Genomic DNA, 16,499 nt, shown 5'->3' with positions numbered 1-16,499 from the left:
AACACACACCACTCAACAGGACTGTCCGCAAGAGCCTCATTTTATATTCATAGTAAAAATTAAAATGGCAACGACAGGCTCTTTCACACACACACACACACACACACACACACACACACACACACACACACACGCACACACACACACACGCACACACACACACACACACACACACACACAACCACTGACACACACACACACACACACACACACAACCACTGACACACACACACACACACACACACACACACACACACAGGAGAGAGAGTGGGGATGATAGTGAGAGTGAAATGAATACATGACATCTAAATAAGTCAGAGGCATACACCCCTTTTACCAGAGAACACAGCAAAGATGCACACGGATAGATTTTACTCCCAGTATATGAATAATCGCTCTTCCTTGAACAGAGTGAGCCCGAGAAACTAAACAAATGGCATCTTCAGCTCATCAACTGCAGCCCGGGCTTATACTAAACTGGAGAGAAAAGTGCAGATGCATCTGTGGCTTGAGAGTAACAAAACAATGCATCATGAATACAGAGTTACACTGGAAGTAAAAACCAGACAGATGACTGCTCCTCTCCAGGCAACACAGGAGAAAATGTTACTTGTTTGAAGTGCAAGAAGCCCTCACCTCAGCCACAGGCACTCCCTCTGGGGGACGACAGTGCAACACAATCATGCCATTCAGAGGCACCTCGGTGCCTTGGGGGTCCTGCTCAAAGTTCTTCCTCAGGTCTAGGAGAGAGAATAAACAACATGCATTAAAGAACAACAGCATGGAGGAAGCGGGTTTCATGTGTGACCTTCTTTTGCTCACACAAACATACATGAACAGGAAAAGAAATGATGGCTTCTACAAAATCATGCCACCAGTTTGAAGGATAACCTTTTCTGGGGAACAATAAGGTCAGAGTGGTATTAAAGTGACATATTGCTTACAGGCGATCCGGACAGTTGCCTTGCGGCTCTTGGAGGTTCCCAGGTGACTCCAGGCGACACACAGACACCAGTAATCCTCCGGGCCGTGAAAGTCCTCCACCTGCTGACGGGACACGTTGATCATCACCTCGCGGATCTTCAGCCCTGCAGACAGAGATGGAGATGGTTGATTGCGAGAGATTAGCTTTCATTATATCACAGGGGAAGATCAATGGAAGAGATGAAGATTCGTAGAGACAGGATGATGAGTGAAATTTGAATATGATAAGATTATCAGCAGTAAACAGATCTGCCATTTGCCAGGAGGAGGAGGAGGAGAGGATGCTACTCAAACCAGATCAATTACAGCAATTTTACGTGGACAACAATTTAAACCAAACCATTAAGACCGTACTGAATGTCATTTATTTTTACATTCGAAGCTGCGACTGAGGTTTGCAGATGAAGCTTTGAATGTCACATTTTCACTCTTAAGAATCCTCAAACAAAATCCTCAGATACAAAATATAATAGTTTTTTTGTCACCACTTAATTTACTATAATAGCGTTAGAGCCGAAATGTATCATTTGTTATTGTGTCAGAAGTGTCATTTTTGGTGTAGTTAGACCGCCCGTTAATACAGGTGTGTATCTCCCGATGTGTGCGGCAATCGGGAGAGCAAGTTTTTTGACTGCAGCTGAAATGTTGTTTTTTAAAAGCCAGAAAAAGCTTTTAAGTTAAAATGTGTTGTGAATTCTGGAAATTATTATTATAATATTTTTTCTTAATAATTTTTTAAACTTTACAACACTCTGGAGTTATTGGAAATACGCAGACACCACTGGAATCTTATTCTACACATTGTATAATACTAATAATATTAGTTTAGTCTAATATTTTTCTGCAACTGTACAGATATACTGGATTGACAGACTAACAAGACATGCAAAACAAAAAAAATGGCTGCACAGCATTCAAATGTTGATTCAGAATTCAATGTCAACATTATGAATGAAGCTTCGGAGCTTCAAGTTCTTCAGTTGAGCCTTTTGTACTGTATAATTTATCTCGCTCAAATAGACAACTTCATTGTGAATATTAATACCTACGTCATTGTGACAAACCCTTGTTTAAACTTCGGTTTTGGCAGACAGATGGCCAACAATGCAAAATGATGTACTGGAAATTATTAGTCTGTCCTGATATCCTCTTTCAGTATCTGTAAACTATAATCCATTTATACACAAGTGACACTAAATGCTTTCCACTGGAGGATTTAACTGAGGGGAGGAACACATCAGCCTGCTATTGTTTTAAAGGAGAGCGTGAGCACTCATTTTTCTTTTTTGGCAGCTATAATTTAAAGGTAAAAACAAGCAAAACAAGCAATTAAATACTTCATCTGAACACAGATACTTTCTATGAAAATCAGATAATCTATTTCTGCAGGAGAACTTTGGCTTCATGTCACACAGGTCCTCCGTTAATATCTGCATATTGTCTGTGCTGCAGCCAGTAATGAGCGAGGCGTGAGGCGAACATTTTCTGAGACAACTGATGGGAATTTAAAAGCCTGGTATTTCAATTATGCCAGACTATGAACAAAAGATGACAGGCTCAGGCCATTAATGCATAATAGGGTGGCTTTATTGGGTATCGAGGAAATTGCAGCTTTCAAACAACATATGTGGTGTCCTGAAACCTCATCATCCACCGATTTGAATAGATTTATTTATATATAAATGCTTTAAGTTATGGACAGCTAATTTGAGGTGTCTGGTCCCTGACCTCATCACTCTGCGCAGTATACAATTAAGAATGCACAGAGGGGGAGTGGGGCGTGACATTAACAAATACTCCCCCACCAAAGATAACTAGAACTAGATTCTGCTGCGGAGGCGGTGCAGATTAAAGGGTATATATGTGCAAGGATGAACTTCATTATTCCATTCAATGCTGATTACAGGCAGGCCTGTTAAAAGCTATTTTAGAATAAAACTTAATTCAAATCAACATATAAGAATTTTCAGAACATTTTCCTGTGCACTGTTGACATTGCAGAGGGCTGTGACTATTGCAGCTTGTCAACTTCTCTATAAACCGACTTGTGGCAAGGAGTTGACTCACTGAGGTGAGGATTTGCAATAACGAGCAATCAACAGTGCAGCAGTAGGCTGCAAAGCATGGAGAGGCAGCTGTTAAAAGAGTAAAAATAACTACGTAATGCTTCATGCACACACTTTTTTCACAGCATTGGAAAGCCACACATTTCCAGACGAATGAATGACAATTTTTAATCGTTTATTTTCTGTACCAGGAGGAGCGCCTGGCAGTTATTAGTGGCAAAATGGTGGAATTACAATCTCTGGGTGTGTAACGTGATGCCATTGGTTCCAGAAAGACTTTTCCACAGATTCACATTGGTAAAGAAATGTCTGGAACTTCTGGACGTCACAACCCACAAAATGACTGATAACCTAATTTGATCCATTTGGATCTGATAACATTTGGAAGTCTAGAAGATTGAACCATTTTATTTTACATTCAACAACAACAAACGTCAGACTTTCACCCTGCAAGAGAACGGGTTTGTGTCCCGTGTGAAAACAAAAGTAAATCATGTGATTAAAACATCACTGAACTTGTGTGACTTACATTTTGAGCATCACATTTATACGTAATGTTTTGTGCCCAAAACCTAGGTCAGTGTTTTTGTAGCCTAAATTCACAGAAACTGCAGTTTTTTTTTACTACCACGAATTGAACGTGCATGTATCATGACGTGTGTGCCATTTTTTAGATCCATGAGCCACAAAACACTGATATGTGCCTTTATGGGTGGTGCTGACAAACTGTCTATTCTGTTGTTTAGCTTGGAGATCTCGTTGTGAAAAACACAACATTCAGACATTCAGCAAGATTCAGTTTTAACCACATTAGTTGTATAGTACAGGATTCAGTTTGACAGGACTTCCACAGGTGTTCTGTTTAACTCCTGATAAGATATTGAAGCTGTAAAGACGTAAATCTAGGGTTCCAAAGTGCATACAGAAAGTATGCAGAATTTGGCTTGGTTGGTGGACAACCGCAAGTCCTATGGGTCCAATAGATGAAGAAAATCTGGATATTTCAAGTTAACTTGTTGACTGACCAAGTTTTATGGGGAATAACCAACACTGTATCCAGTTATCTTTATACATCCATGGCTGTCTGCTAGTTAGCTGATTTCACTGTGCTTTCATGCTACACTGGATACAGAAAATGAGCTGATGGTTAATCATTGCATATCGTTGTTTTCTTATACCGGATGACCATGGCTATGACAGTTCTTTCTGTATAAGATTTATGATAAGTTGGCTCTATTGAGCAAAGAAAAATGCTATAACCTATATTTCAAAGCTAAAGTTAGTCATGATTTTAAGTATTGGTTGAGCCAGTCCCAAGCCACCTGTTTCCTTTCCTCTCTCCCTTTTCCTTCATGCCAGTGGCTCTTGACAGAGCACCACAAAGCCTTGACAACAGCCCTGAAGGTGGAGGAACTTCCAAATGTCCCTTCAATCATGTCCTTTAATATGTGTCTAATGGAGCCTTTATAAAGGAGTCAGGAAGTGTGACCCCCTGGTGGTAACAGCAAGTGCATTTAAATACCACAGTGAACCCTCCTTAAGCAGCTACTATGTCAGAAATAGAACAAACAGAAGCAAGAGGTGTATTTTCCTTTTTTTTTTTTTTTTTTACAATGCAGCCAAAGCAGCTCACTATGTTTGATAGATGCATTTCTGATTCACAGTCACAGTCAGCACTAACCTCACTGAGTTTCCTATGACTGCTTCACAATGAAAGCATTGCTGTTTCAATGATTTTTGGGTTCTAGCAGCAGCAGGATATGGTGGAATGTAACTAAGTACATTTACTCAAGTACAATTTTAATGTACTTGTATATAGTATTTCCACTTTATGTAACTTTTTATATTTCTACTTCACTACATTTTGAGGCAAATATCGCACTTTTTACCGCACTACATTTAAGCAGCTTTACTTTTCAGGTCAAAATTTAACCTTTAAAAAAAACCTGATAGATTGAGCATACACTGAAATTAAAATTAAACCTCATAACAGTGTGTTAAGAAGTTAAAATGAGCTCTACCTTGAGAGAATTAAAACGCTGCTAACATAAATGCATCAAAAATAATAATTCAATAATATATCTGGAGTATATAAAACAATCTGAGTGGGTCCATTCTACATAACCAGTACTTTAACTTTTGATACTTTAAGTACATTTTGATGCTGATACTTTTGTACTTCAGTAAGTTTTGAATGCAGGACTTTTACTTGTTGTGGAGTAATTTCACAGTGTTTGGTCTGAATTAGCAGTGACTTAAAACTCTAATACTGCCGTAGGAAAGTGAACAGTTAACAATGAGGTTGATATTAATAAGAGAACATGTAGAGAGGTCATTTCAATCGAATTGAGGATGAAGGACTCTGCCACTAACAATAAGAAAAAATATATAGGGAAGTAATTACAGAATGTAAATATATGAAATGGCTCTTGCTGAAAAAATCATGAATAATATGAAAAGGTTCATAGCTTTAATCAGTATTTAATTAATTTTCATTGTTATTAATTGATTTGAATCGACTATAGAACCTTATTTCCTGCAGGCTGTAAATTAATAAAGGTTTTTTTACTTTATGCTGATTTCTCGTGCAGCTAACAAGTCGTGCCTAACAACACATCTCACAGCAGCTGTTCAGAAATCACTGTAAAGCTCGGCCTCTTGTGGCTTATTGCTTAATTACGCAGCCCTACACTTGTAGAGGAGTTGTCTCTCCACAGGCTTTTGCCGTCATGCCGTACATTGCAAACAGCAGCTTAGACAGGGGCTGGGATTAAATGAAAACTAATAATATGAAATGAAAGGTTATCAAAGGGAGCCTAATGAAGTAATGTAAAACAGAAATGTTCTCTGAAGACACTGTAATCCTCTGCAATGACTGACTGATATTACGTACAATACACACACACTGACACACACACACATACACACACACACACACACACACACACCGCCACCCACTCCATCTACTCCTCCTTCCCACCGCTACAAATTAGAGACTTAATCAACATGCCTGATTAAGTGAGAGAGAGGCAGATTTAACTACAGGAAAATAAAAACAGGAGATTGCACTCTAGTGAGGGGGCAAAATTACATTTTTTTCTTGAGTGTCAAAATAAATGCAGGTAATTGTGAGAATAGGAGCTGCTACTCTAAGACAAAGCAGCATGATTACTGGTGAAAAACGAGACTGGGTGTCCCCTCAAAAACAACAATATAAGGGCGTTTGTACAGGCAGCAAAATACAACTTATATTTATGTTTTAGACTGTCCTCTGCCATCATTTTGCCGCGTAGTAGTAATTTACGTTTTTTTGCGCAACTTCCATTTTTTTTAACGTTACTTCTGTGGCTTTTATGGTAGTGACGTCACCCTCTTAACCACTTCTGGTATTTACATACAATTATTTATTTATCTCCTGTTAAAACTGTCTTTTCTAACCCTAACCAGGAGGTCCTTGGCCTAAACCTAGGTCGGTGGTTTTATGACCTAAATTCAACTGCAGCTTTTTTTTTTTTTTTTTACAACCGCAAACTGTACATGAATATACACTGTTACCTATTGAGTTGGAATAAAATATTTTTTTACCTCTTCATGAAATGATTGTGACAATGTGATTGATTCTTGTTTATGAGCCACCGCGTATAATGACCTACAGTCTATGATAATGACATGTTGTTTTTAGAACGCTTGGCTGTACAGTGAGCCACGAAACACACGTGTGATTTTCACAAGCTATGATATGTGTCACTATGGATGGTATTGACAAACAGTCTATTCTGCGTTTAGGTTGGAGATCTTGTTGTGCAAAACACAGCATTCAGACATTCAGTATGATTAAAACACACTACCTTTTCTTCAGTTTTAACCACTTTAGTTGTACAGTGCAGGATATAAAGGGGTAAAGCCAGGGGACCGGTTCCAAAGTGCATACAAAAAAGCTTTTAAACTTTTTTGTCAATAACTATCATTTCTTTTTCGCTCACAAACAGCTTAGCATTCATCTGGGTCCCTTCCTATTCTATAAACAAAGAAATAGAGAAAAATCATGCAAAATGGCCCAAAGCAATTATGACTTGTATTTTCTCAATGGTCGTCCCATTCTTATTTCAACGATTAATTTCCACCCGGACCCTTTCTTTCTTTTTTTTCACTTTTTGAAACACAAATCATGTTTTATTATTTAATTCATGTAAGTACATGCTGATTTATTGTGTTATTTTGTTGGAAGCTATACATATACACTCATAGAAAACAATTTAATACAGAAGATTAAGCAATTTGAGACAGTTTCTCACAACTATGAATATATATTTTTGTGACAATAACATACTTGTCATTAGACCTTTATAAAGCAATAATTCTAGTGCTTAACAACATTGTTTCAGCTGACTTAGTGACTTGGTGACAGTTCTTTCATGGAAGCACAGCATTTAACTTCAAAAATTGATAAATTGAAACTGGTTTGAAGTCTTAAAAATGTCCATTTATTTAAATGTTAAATTCTTAACAATAACCAACCTTACACCACACCTTTCTTTGATGTAACCTCTAAACTTCAGTTAAGTGCCTCTGACGAGCACATTCACTGCCAGATTGTGACAATAGCCTTAAGTGCTAAGGAGACTAGGGAATGGGTTTAGGCATGTTGTCTCTTAATACACAATGTCTTTTTCACAATCAGACCTCCTCATCTTTATTAATGATGAAGAAAACAGAAGAAACTAATGCATAAACAACAGTGTGCTGCTCCTGGTGCAATGTTTTATGCTGAAAGAAGAAGAAACTGACTCATTGAGGGTGGAGTGAGCCACAGCTTTGCAAAGTCACTCCAAAAGCTCCTTCTTTCTTCCTGGCACAGAGCAAGAACATTTATGACCAGCAAAGAAAAATAAAATAAGGAAATGTTGCTTTCCATATCAATGAAAGGGTGAGAAAAAGAAACAGAATTTCAGTTTGCTTAAAGCTGGTTTAGGCAGTTTTCTTTTGGTAACATTGGGGGGGAAATACATAATAACTTTTCAGCATATTGTAATACATGTGATTTTAGAGACAACTCGGACTCTGTACCTCCTCTTGGCTCTGTTTACAAGCTCAGAATGTAGCCCATGACAAGACACTTCGACCACACACACAGATCGTTTCAGAGACAGGGAGCTTCTATTGGCTTTTCTACAAATGTAGGTGGTGACAGCAGGATTCAATGGTTGAAAAATCCTGCAGAAATATTTCTATTCATGCATTGTCAGCAACTGCCTGCACTGCAAAGCAACCCAAAAATGAAGAGACTTATCAAAAAGAGAGTCTAAAAGAGAATCAGACAATAAAAGCAATATAAAATGTCATTATCAAAGTTTAGGCCATGCTTTTTACAGCCAGAGGTTTATGATTGCAATTAATCAAGTTTATTTTTATGTAGCTACAGCCTTGAGATCATAGGATGCCATCTGAAAGGGCTCAACAAGTTTACAAAGAAAAATTCATATTTATCATATAAATTCCCCGTACAGACTGCTGAATGAAGTGTGTGCATATAATGCAAGAACTAGATAACGGACCCAGAGATGGTGCCTTGCACATGCACCAACATTTTTTTCTTGCTCCTGGGTTTACTCCCGCATTAAACAGAGTGCTGAATATGTACAGCAGTGTTTCCAAACATAAAACCTTCATGGATCAGAAAACAGTTTTACAGACATCTATTGCGGTCAGTGGGAAAAATGCATTCTTTTTCCACTGCAATACCACAAGTGGCCACTAGGAAAAACTGTCTCAAAGGCTAAGCAGCAGTGCCTTATCCAGTTCTTTTTATACATCCATGGTGCATATACCTTTGCTTATCTGGTGGGAGGGGTGAGCTGCAGGAGGGCTCTATTTTTATATCCTAGCATTTTTTTTAAAACAGCCTACCCCAGCTTTAAAAGTAAAAACACACATATTCAGACACAAGTGCATGAAATAGTAGCAATAATACACCCACACTGAAGGGTAAGCTATTGTTTGTTTGAGTGAGGGCCATGGTGTTTCTGCTGAAGGCGAGATAAACAAAGAGAGAAATCAGAAAGACACCCAGACTCTCAGGTTCCCACACATTAGGCAGAGATCAAAGAGCTCAGTCCCTCTTCCAAGTGGCCTGGAATGATCCTGTGCTGGAGAAATTATCCAATAACTGCTCGGTCATGTCGATGACATGCGGTCACTTCTCTGCCTTCAGGAACACAAACATCCATTGAGCTCCTTCCATGAGCCAGTCCCAAGCCACCTGTTTCCTTTCTTGTCTCCCTTTTCCTTCAGGCTCATGCCAGTGGCTCTTGACAGAGCACCACAAAGCCTTGACAACAGCCCTGAAGGTGGAGCAACTTCCAAATGCCCCTTCAATCATGTCCTTTAATATGTGTCTAATGGAGCCTCTATAAAGGAGTCAGGAAGAGATATACCAATGCTGATGCTCACTTATCATCCCAAGTCGCTCTTGTTGTCTCTCTTTCCCTGTCTCTCTTTTGGTCTGTCTGGCACGGCGCCTATGGTGTGATTTCTCCCGGCTTTGGCCCATTGTTTCGCCTTGGCTGAGTCTATGAAAAGGCCCCAAGGGAGCCGGGTGGTGCCAGCTACAAGTGGCTCCTGATCCAAGCAGATCGGCAGAAGCGGTCCGGGCTCAGCTCAACCCGGTCCACAATGTCTCCGCAGTACTTAACGCCAAGTCGGCTGGGGATTTTCAGAATTCTGTTTGTCTTAGGGATCCTCGCGAGGCAGCTGTGTACATAGTGTGACACGGCGTGGGCTGTGGGCTGAGGTGGATGGGTATAGCTTTAGGAGCGCGTCTGTCTGATGTGAACCCAGCTTTGGGGAAATGTTTGTGTGATGTGACATTGCGGCATGCAGCTCAGCATGTGGGGGCTGGGAGGGTTGGCTGAGGGCCAGACGCAGACGAACCCTGCTAGACAAGCGGAACATGCTCCCAGCAACATCTTCAGTCTGGTCCCAGCTGTGTGTGTCATACTTAATCCTGGAACCAAAGGGACGCATTACTCCGTGCATAAAAAAATCATGATAATTCAGCCATTAAAATGCTGCGAGACCTCATTCGTGTCATTCCCCCAGTCTGCTTGTTTATGTTTATCCAAAAACCGCGTGTCTGCTTATTAGGAGCCAGTTTTGCATACACAAGTAGTTTTCACTCTGTGGGCCACTTCATTTGTTTCACTTCCATTTCTTTAGCTAATACTCTTTGACACTGAGAGACTCCGAGGCATCTCACTTTCCCTCAGCAGTCCCCACCTTTCTCTCCTCGTCCAGAGTTCATGCCTGGTTGATGGTATCTCTCAGGTGGCTTGGGTCATAATACACAACAGTGGAGTCAGACTTTGACAGAGCATCAACAGGAATAGATATCCATACTTCCTCTATCCTCCCTGCATTCAAACGCTTTCCCTCAACCACTATCTCGTCATCGCTAAATCTGCAGGAGCTGCTATCCTCTCCTTCTAGAGACAACCAACGTGGTATCCATTTCAGCCTCTCTCTCCATTTTCCAATGTCCTCTTCCCCCCACCTTATCCTCTCTTTCTCTTATCTCTCTATCAGGGTATCATCCTTTCAGCTCAAGTCCATAGGCACAGATATCCCCTCTGTTCCACCTTCCTCTCTGCTCTCCTTTCACTCCGTCCTTCAATAATCTCCTGAGTTCTATCATTCATTTCCATCTCTCACAGCGTTTCAACAGAGACAAAAATAAAGTTGTCTTCTGTGATAGGTCGCCGCACAGAAGTCTGCGTTGTGTTTACGGCGACCGTCCTTCTTTTAGTTTGTCTTTGGCAAGCCTCTTCTCCAGTACATAACAGAAACAGACTGATTTGATTTTAATAAAGACTTCATACAGCTTTCTAGCATCATTCTAAGGAGTTTATCAGTGGAGCCGTTTTCCTGAAGGAAGGTTAAAATCTGGGGAGCGATGATTACACGGAATATCCAGCTGAGTCTCGTCTGTCAGAGGTTTATCAAACGGATTAATAATTGCAAAGGGATATACATGTAAACACTGCTGTACTGAATTTCACGACACATTGTATTCAGTAACTGACTCTGCCTGCTGCACAGCGCACATTACATGCAAGTAACATCATCATAAAAATATAATCTAAAGACCTTTTGGATTACTTCAAAAACTTTTTCCAGAAAAAATGGACACTTTGAGTTCTACAAATATTTCTTTTTCTCCATAAACATCTAAAATATCTTTACAGTTTACAGTCAAATGACCTTCATAAAAACAGTACAGCAGAAACAACAGCAGTGTGTAATCTACAACACGTGGACTGTTGTTTTTGTTGTGTATGTTTTTGTTGCCCCTTTTTTATAAATCAAAGACCACAGGGAGGACAAAAGAGGAGGAGAACTTTGAATGTTCATCTTACATTTTCAATGACAATAACAAGGAATTAATATTTTAATTTCAAAACAAACAAAAAATAAACATGAGTTTAGTCACCATTGCCTGTTTAAAGACATACTCAAAAAAGTAATCCTTGAAAATGCAACTTTCATTTTATTACACTTTTTCTTAGATGTAATCTAAGCTGATTATATGTATTTATTTGAAATATATCAATATATTATTATTCTCTCTACAGTATTTTACTTTATTTGTGTGATAAAGGGTCCTTACTTTGAAATTGTTTTGTAGTTCTATGCATATTTATTTGTTTTGGTGTGGATGGCATGACTTTTGTATTTGCATTTTTTGTAAAAGTTGTAATTATTTTTATTGATTATTTTCTATGAGCCTTTATAGGCCCATTAAAAAAATCTTACCTGCACAACTTGCTTCTTGTTCTGTTGTGCAAAAATAATAATAATGAAATAAAAAATATAAATAAAATGATTTTATATTGTGGCTCAAAAGGATTGAGCCAATGAAACACTTGTTTCACCATTACAATAATGCAGCATTTATTTAATTATTTTACGAGAGAATATAACCAGTTGAAGTGACTTCAACTGGCTAAGGTTTGTGAAGTCTGAAACCCTCATGCTCTCGTTTTCAGCTTTTATTTTGTTAATTAAGCTTTTTCATCCTCATGAGTGAAAAAGAGCTTGAACCCGAAATGACTGCTTGCAACTATATTTTGTAATCTGATTACATATTATGGGTCTACCACCCAACCCTGGCAGTAGGGGCGTAAGATAACGTTGATACATTTGATTTCTTTTGCAATATTGTATTGTTTCTCAAAAACACAGTCTTAATTGTTAATTACATAAATTGTTATTAAAACTAGTGGAAGATGGTGGTTTATTTCGGGTGTCCTTTTGACTCATCATAAACTGAGAAAAAAAGTAGCTTAAGGTCACACAATGGATGTATAAAGAATCTTAATATGTCATAAACATGTATGATGATATGTATCATATCGCTGGATTCTGGCTAACACATCGCCCATTGTGGATAAATAAATATGCTGATAAATGTAAGAATTTCCTGATAACACTGAAACTTTGGTTTAAAAGATTAGCTGCATAATGACCATGAAGAAGTCACATAAGGTAATACAGGGTTTCAGATCAGTGACAATACAGTTGCATAATTTAGGATGTTCAACTTTCATAGTTAGAATTTAGCACTTCTTCTTCTGTCCTTCTCTCCCATGATACATTTCACTTTTACCCTCAAACAGTTGTAGGCATTGTTTCGCATTAGCTTGGACAACCTTTCACAGCCACAATATTTCAAAATGGACTTAAATATGTTCTCTGCAGACAGCTTCCTCCATTGTGTTTATGTGGGGCAGCCATTACTGTCAGCCCTGATCAGGCTCCTGCTTCATGGTTCACGTGAGGCCAGTTACCTTTAGTGCTACAGCGAGGGCACACAAACAATAATGGCAGATTTTGATGCTCGTAAAGCCAGAAACTATGTTTGCTCAACATCATAACATCCAGCCGGATGGGTAAAACACTCCCTCATGTGCGCACAATACAGATTTACACTTTTCCTCAAACAGTTATGAGTACCCACAGGAAAACCTGCAACCAGCACATCACACGCTTACTATTTCCTCTCAAATCTGTGGGAAAATATCTTCCGAACATACTGTAAATTCAATTCCATTTACTTAGTTAAATTCCCACTATGACTCAACAGATGTGGACTGCAGCAAAACTGCAAGCCTCCCACTGGCCGACTATTACATTCTGCCTCGCTCTGCACTCCCTTTAGGTTACTTTCTGTTGTTTTCAGTAAAATACAACAATTACATGCTGCTAATCTAGTGAACAACAACCTACTCTGAAGATAGAAAGCGTGAGCAAAAACAATTGTGCTTTGTAGTCCTAAAAATGCACATCACAGATCCTTATTTTATTCCCATTTTGTCCATCAAAACCACTCAAGCGGTGAACCCTCAATGGGCCTAATTGCACAGTGTGGCTGGTGATAAATAACACTCAATTTGTTTTTCAATACAATGCTTTGTATAAAAAGGGCCAGAATCACCTATAGCAATATGTTTTATTGTTAGTAAAAGCTGATAATGTGCTAGCAGTGCCTGCTGTTGTACATACAGTACATTCACAGACTGCCACCAACCAACAAATTGCACACTAACCCATTGTACATAATATGTGCAGTAACAATAAAGCAGCCACATCCATATATAATGTACATGTCTACATTTAAGATAGGAGGCTGCAGATGGGCAAAATGTGAATTAAATTGTCTGGAGCAGAATAGCTAGTGCCTCGAAATGGATCCTCACCATCAGTTGTTTGGATGTTATTGTTTTTTGTAAGAAATTGATTTAGGTCAAGTGATGTCAAGCAGGAAGAAATCATATTTGCAGAGTGCATGAGACTTGTGACTATGACACAGCAACACAACTAGCTTGTTCAACCAGTTGAAAAAACACCACAAACTACTGTACAATGAATGCATGAAGGCCAAGATGAACATCTTGAATGTTACCTCACTGAATCCCCGTCACTGTCCACTGTCAACTCAGACATCCATCAAAACAGAATATCATTGTATCCAAACAACTTATTTAATTACATTATTATTATTATTATTATTTATTTATTGTAATTATTATTTTAATGCAATGATTGCATTTATATTTTAATTCTCTTTTTACATTAAACAACAAGATCTCCAACCTAAACGAAGAATGGACTATTTGTCAACACCACCCATAACGACACATGTGAGTGTTTGCCAAAATAAATATTTTGTGGCTCACGGTACAGAAGAACATTCAAAAAATAGCTCACATCTCATTATACATACACATATGGTTTGTGGTTGTCAAAAAGGCTGCAGTTTCTGTGAATTTAGGCTAAAAAAAACACTGACCTATAGGTTAAGGGCAAAAAAATGTCCTGGTTAGGTGCTATAAAAGACAGTTTAAACAGTAAATAAATCAATGTAAATTCATAAACTGTCAGCCACGGAAGTTACTTAAGTGACGTTAACAACATAAGTTAAATATACAAGGTAAGTTCCGTAAAAAGTAATTTACTTTTGTTTTCACAAGGGACATGAATCCTGTTTTCCTGGGTGAAAAGTCTGCTGTTTGTTTGATCCATCCCACCCTGAGTGTGACATCTGCCATTACTACTACGTCAGCATAGCGGAGGACAGTTGAAAACATAAACATGAGTCGTATTTTGCTGCCTGTACAAATGCCCTATATTGACGTTTTTGAGGGAACACCAGTCTCTACATTAGCAGGAATGTAGCACAACATGAGGGTGAAAGCAGTGTACTCTTTACTTACAACAATATTTTGTCACTAAAAAAATTAATAACTGTCATAAACACATGTGATGTCAACACTGATCAAAATAATCACAATTATCATCCATAATCATGGAGACCTACTTATAGTATAGTGCTTTAATGCACATGGGGATAAAGCAGTTCTTGAAGCAGTTGATGGTACACTGGGGGACTCTGAAGCATCTGCTTGAGGAAAGAAACAGCTACTACTACTATCATGTAAGCAAGAGCCATGTGTCATCATTAATGAGATGCATGCATTATTAATAGGCTACATGTGAATGCATTTTCATTATCACGGCATAATTCTCCAAGCATTGAGTATTTCTTTTCACTGTTCTCCATTAATTAATTAAGAACATGCATGTATGAAAATACACTAAACATTTTTTCCCACGCTCACTGAAACCGTACAGTGAAACACTTGTGTGGTGGAAATTGATGTAAAGAGGAGTGAAAATTAAAAATCATCTATCTTTCAAGGATGTATTCCGAGATCAAATATGAGCCAACAAATACAAACAGCCACAACACACTGTTCAGCTGGATAGGGACAGAGTTCTATCACCCAATTAGGATCAGAAAGGTCCGACCAAGATCTGTGCCTCGATGGGAGCTTAAATACCCAAGAGTTTGTTCATTTAATTATCCCTTGGTATGTCAGAGTCACTCTTTGTCCCTACCAACAGGACATACCATAGAGCGGTATGTTTGTCTATAGTACATATACAGATTTCTCTATTGATTAAGACAGATGGACTCATACAAACAGTAATGCAAGCAGGCTGACATAATGAAACAGGCAAATCAATAACCATAGAAGTCAGTTAATTAAGTCAATCCAGGTTCACACAAGGAAGTCATAAAGTTAATCAACTCATTTTCTTCAACACAATGTATCTCCAAATTAGGTGATTTTTTTGCATAGTCATGAAGCTAACGGCTGTTCTTCTTAGCTCATGAAAAGTTGATATTTTAGAGAGGAGTGGTTTTTGAAGGACTCTCCTTTAACGTTTTGTGCTTGAACAGCAGCAGAGATGTGTTAATGTGTCTAAAACTGACTGTCGTAAACATTAAGGGTCTTCAGTAAATTATGGCACTTTTAATGCAAAGCTGAAATAGAGTGAGATGTCTTTGCCATGACTAACTAAACAAAGTCATACTTGTTTTCAACATGTCTTGGCCTCATTACATACACTGCATATAACTAATGAACATAGTCACAGTGATGTCACCGATTAGTTAGTGGACTGTCGGTTTGATGCATTGAGTTTGGCTGTTGCCATCTTTGTTTTTTGAAACCGTGAAATACCATATTTGTACTGGGGAGGCGCAAGGACGGGTGCATCTAAAAAATACTGTTAACGCTAAAACAAAATGTACGTATTTTCAAGAACTGAAAACACACTTTGAAAGCGTCAGATTTCTGAGATGAAAAAAAAGGCAAACAAGTTCACAGCTGTTTATATGAACACAGTGCCGTGATATACTTTCTTTTGCTTCTATCCTGATTGATTCAGCTTCAGGGTTAGTGATCTGTCAATTAAAGGTAACCACGCCCCAAATAATACCCTGCTTCATCATGTATCTTTTTTCTAAATGGGACCATTATTTACACAGTTAACAGCATATTGTATTGAAGACTTGAAACTAGCGACTGAGATTATAATGTTGACAGA

The 16,499-nt window shown here is 38.5% G+C and overlaps 1 protein-coding gene across 1 annotated transcript in view; it reads right to left on the bottom strand.

The window, feature by feature from the left end:
- Window positions 1-16,499, bottom strand: part of unc5da (unc-5 netrin receptor Da) — a 220,560-nt gene that overhangs the window by 63,452 nt on the left and 140,609 nt on the right. The window contains exons 3-4 of the mRNA XM_059357890.1: window positions 945-1,088; window positions 637-740 (exon numbers count right to left, since the gene is read on the bottom strand). Coding sequence (XP_059213873.1) covers window positions 637-740; window positions 945-1,088 — 248 coding nt within the window. The remainder of the gene's footprint in view (window positions 1-636; window positions 741-944; window positions 1,089-16,499) is intronic.

Source organism: Centropristis striata, chromosome 19 (assembly GCF_030273125.1).
Source record: "Centropristis striata isolate RG_2023a ecotype Rhode Island chromosome 19, C.striata_1.0, whole genome shotgun sequence".
In the NCBI taxonomy this organism is placed as follows: Eukaryota; Metazoa; Chordata; class Actinopteri; order Perciformes; family Serranidae; genus Centropristis; species Centropristis striata.
This window is presented reverse-complemented; position numbering and strand designations above follow the sequence as displayed.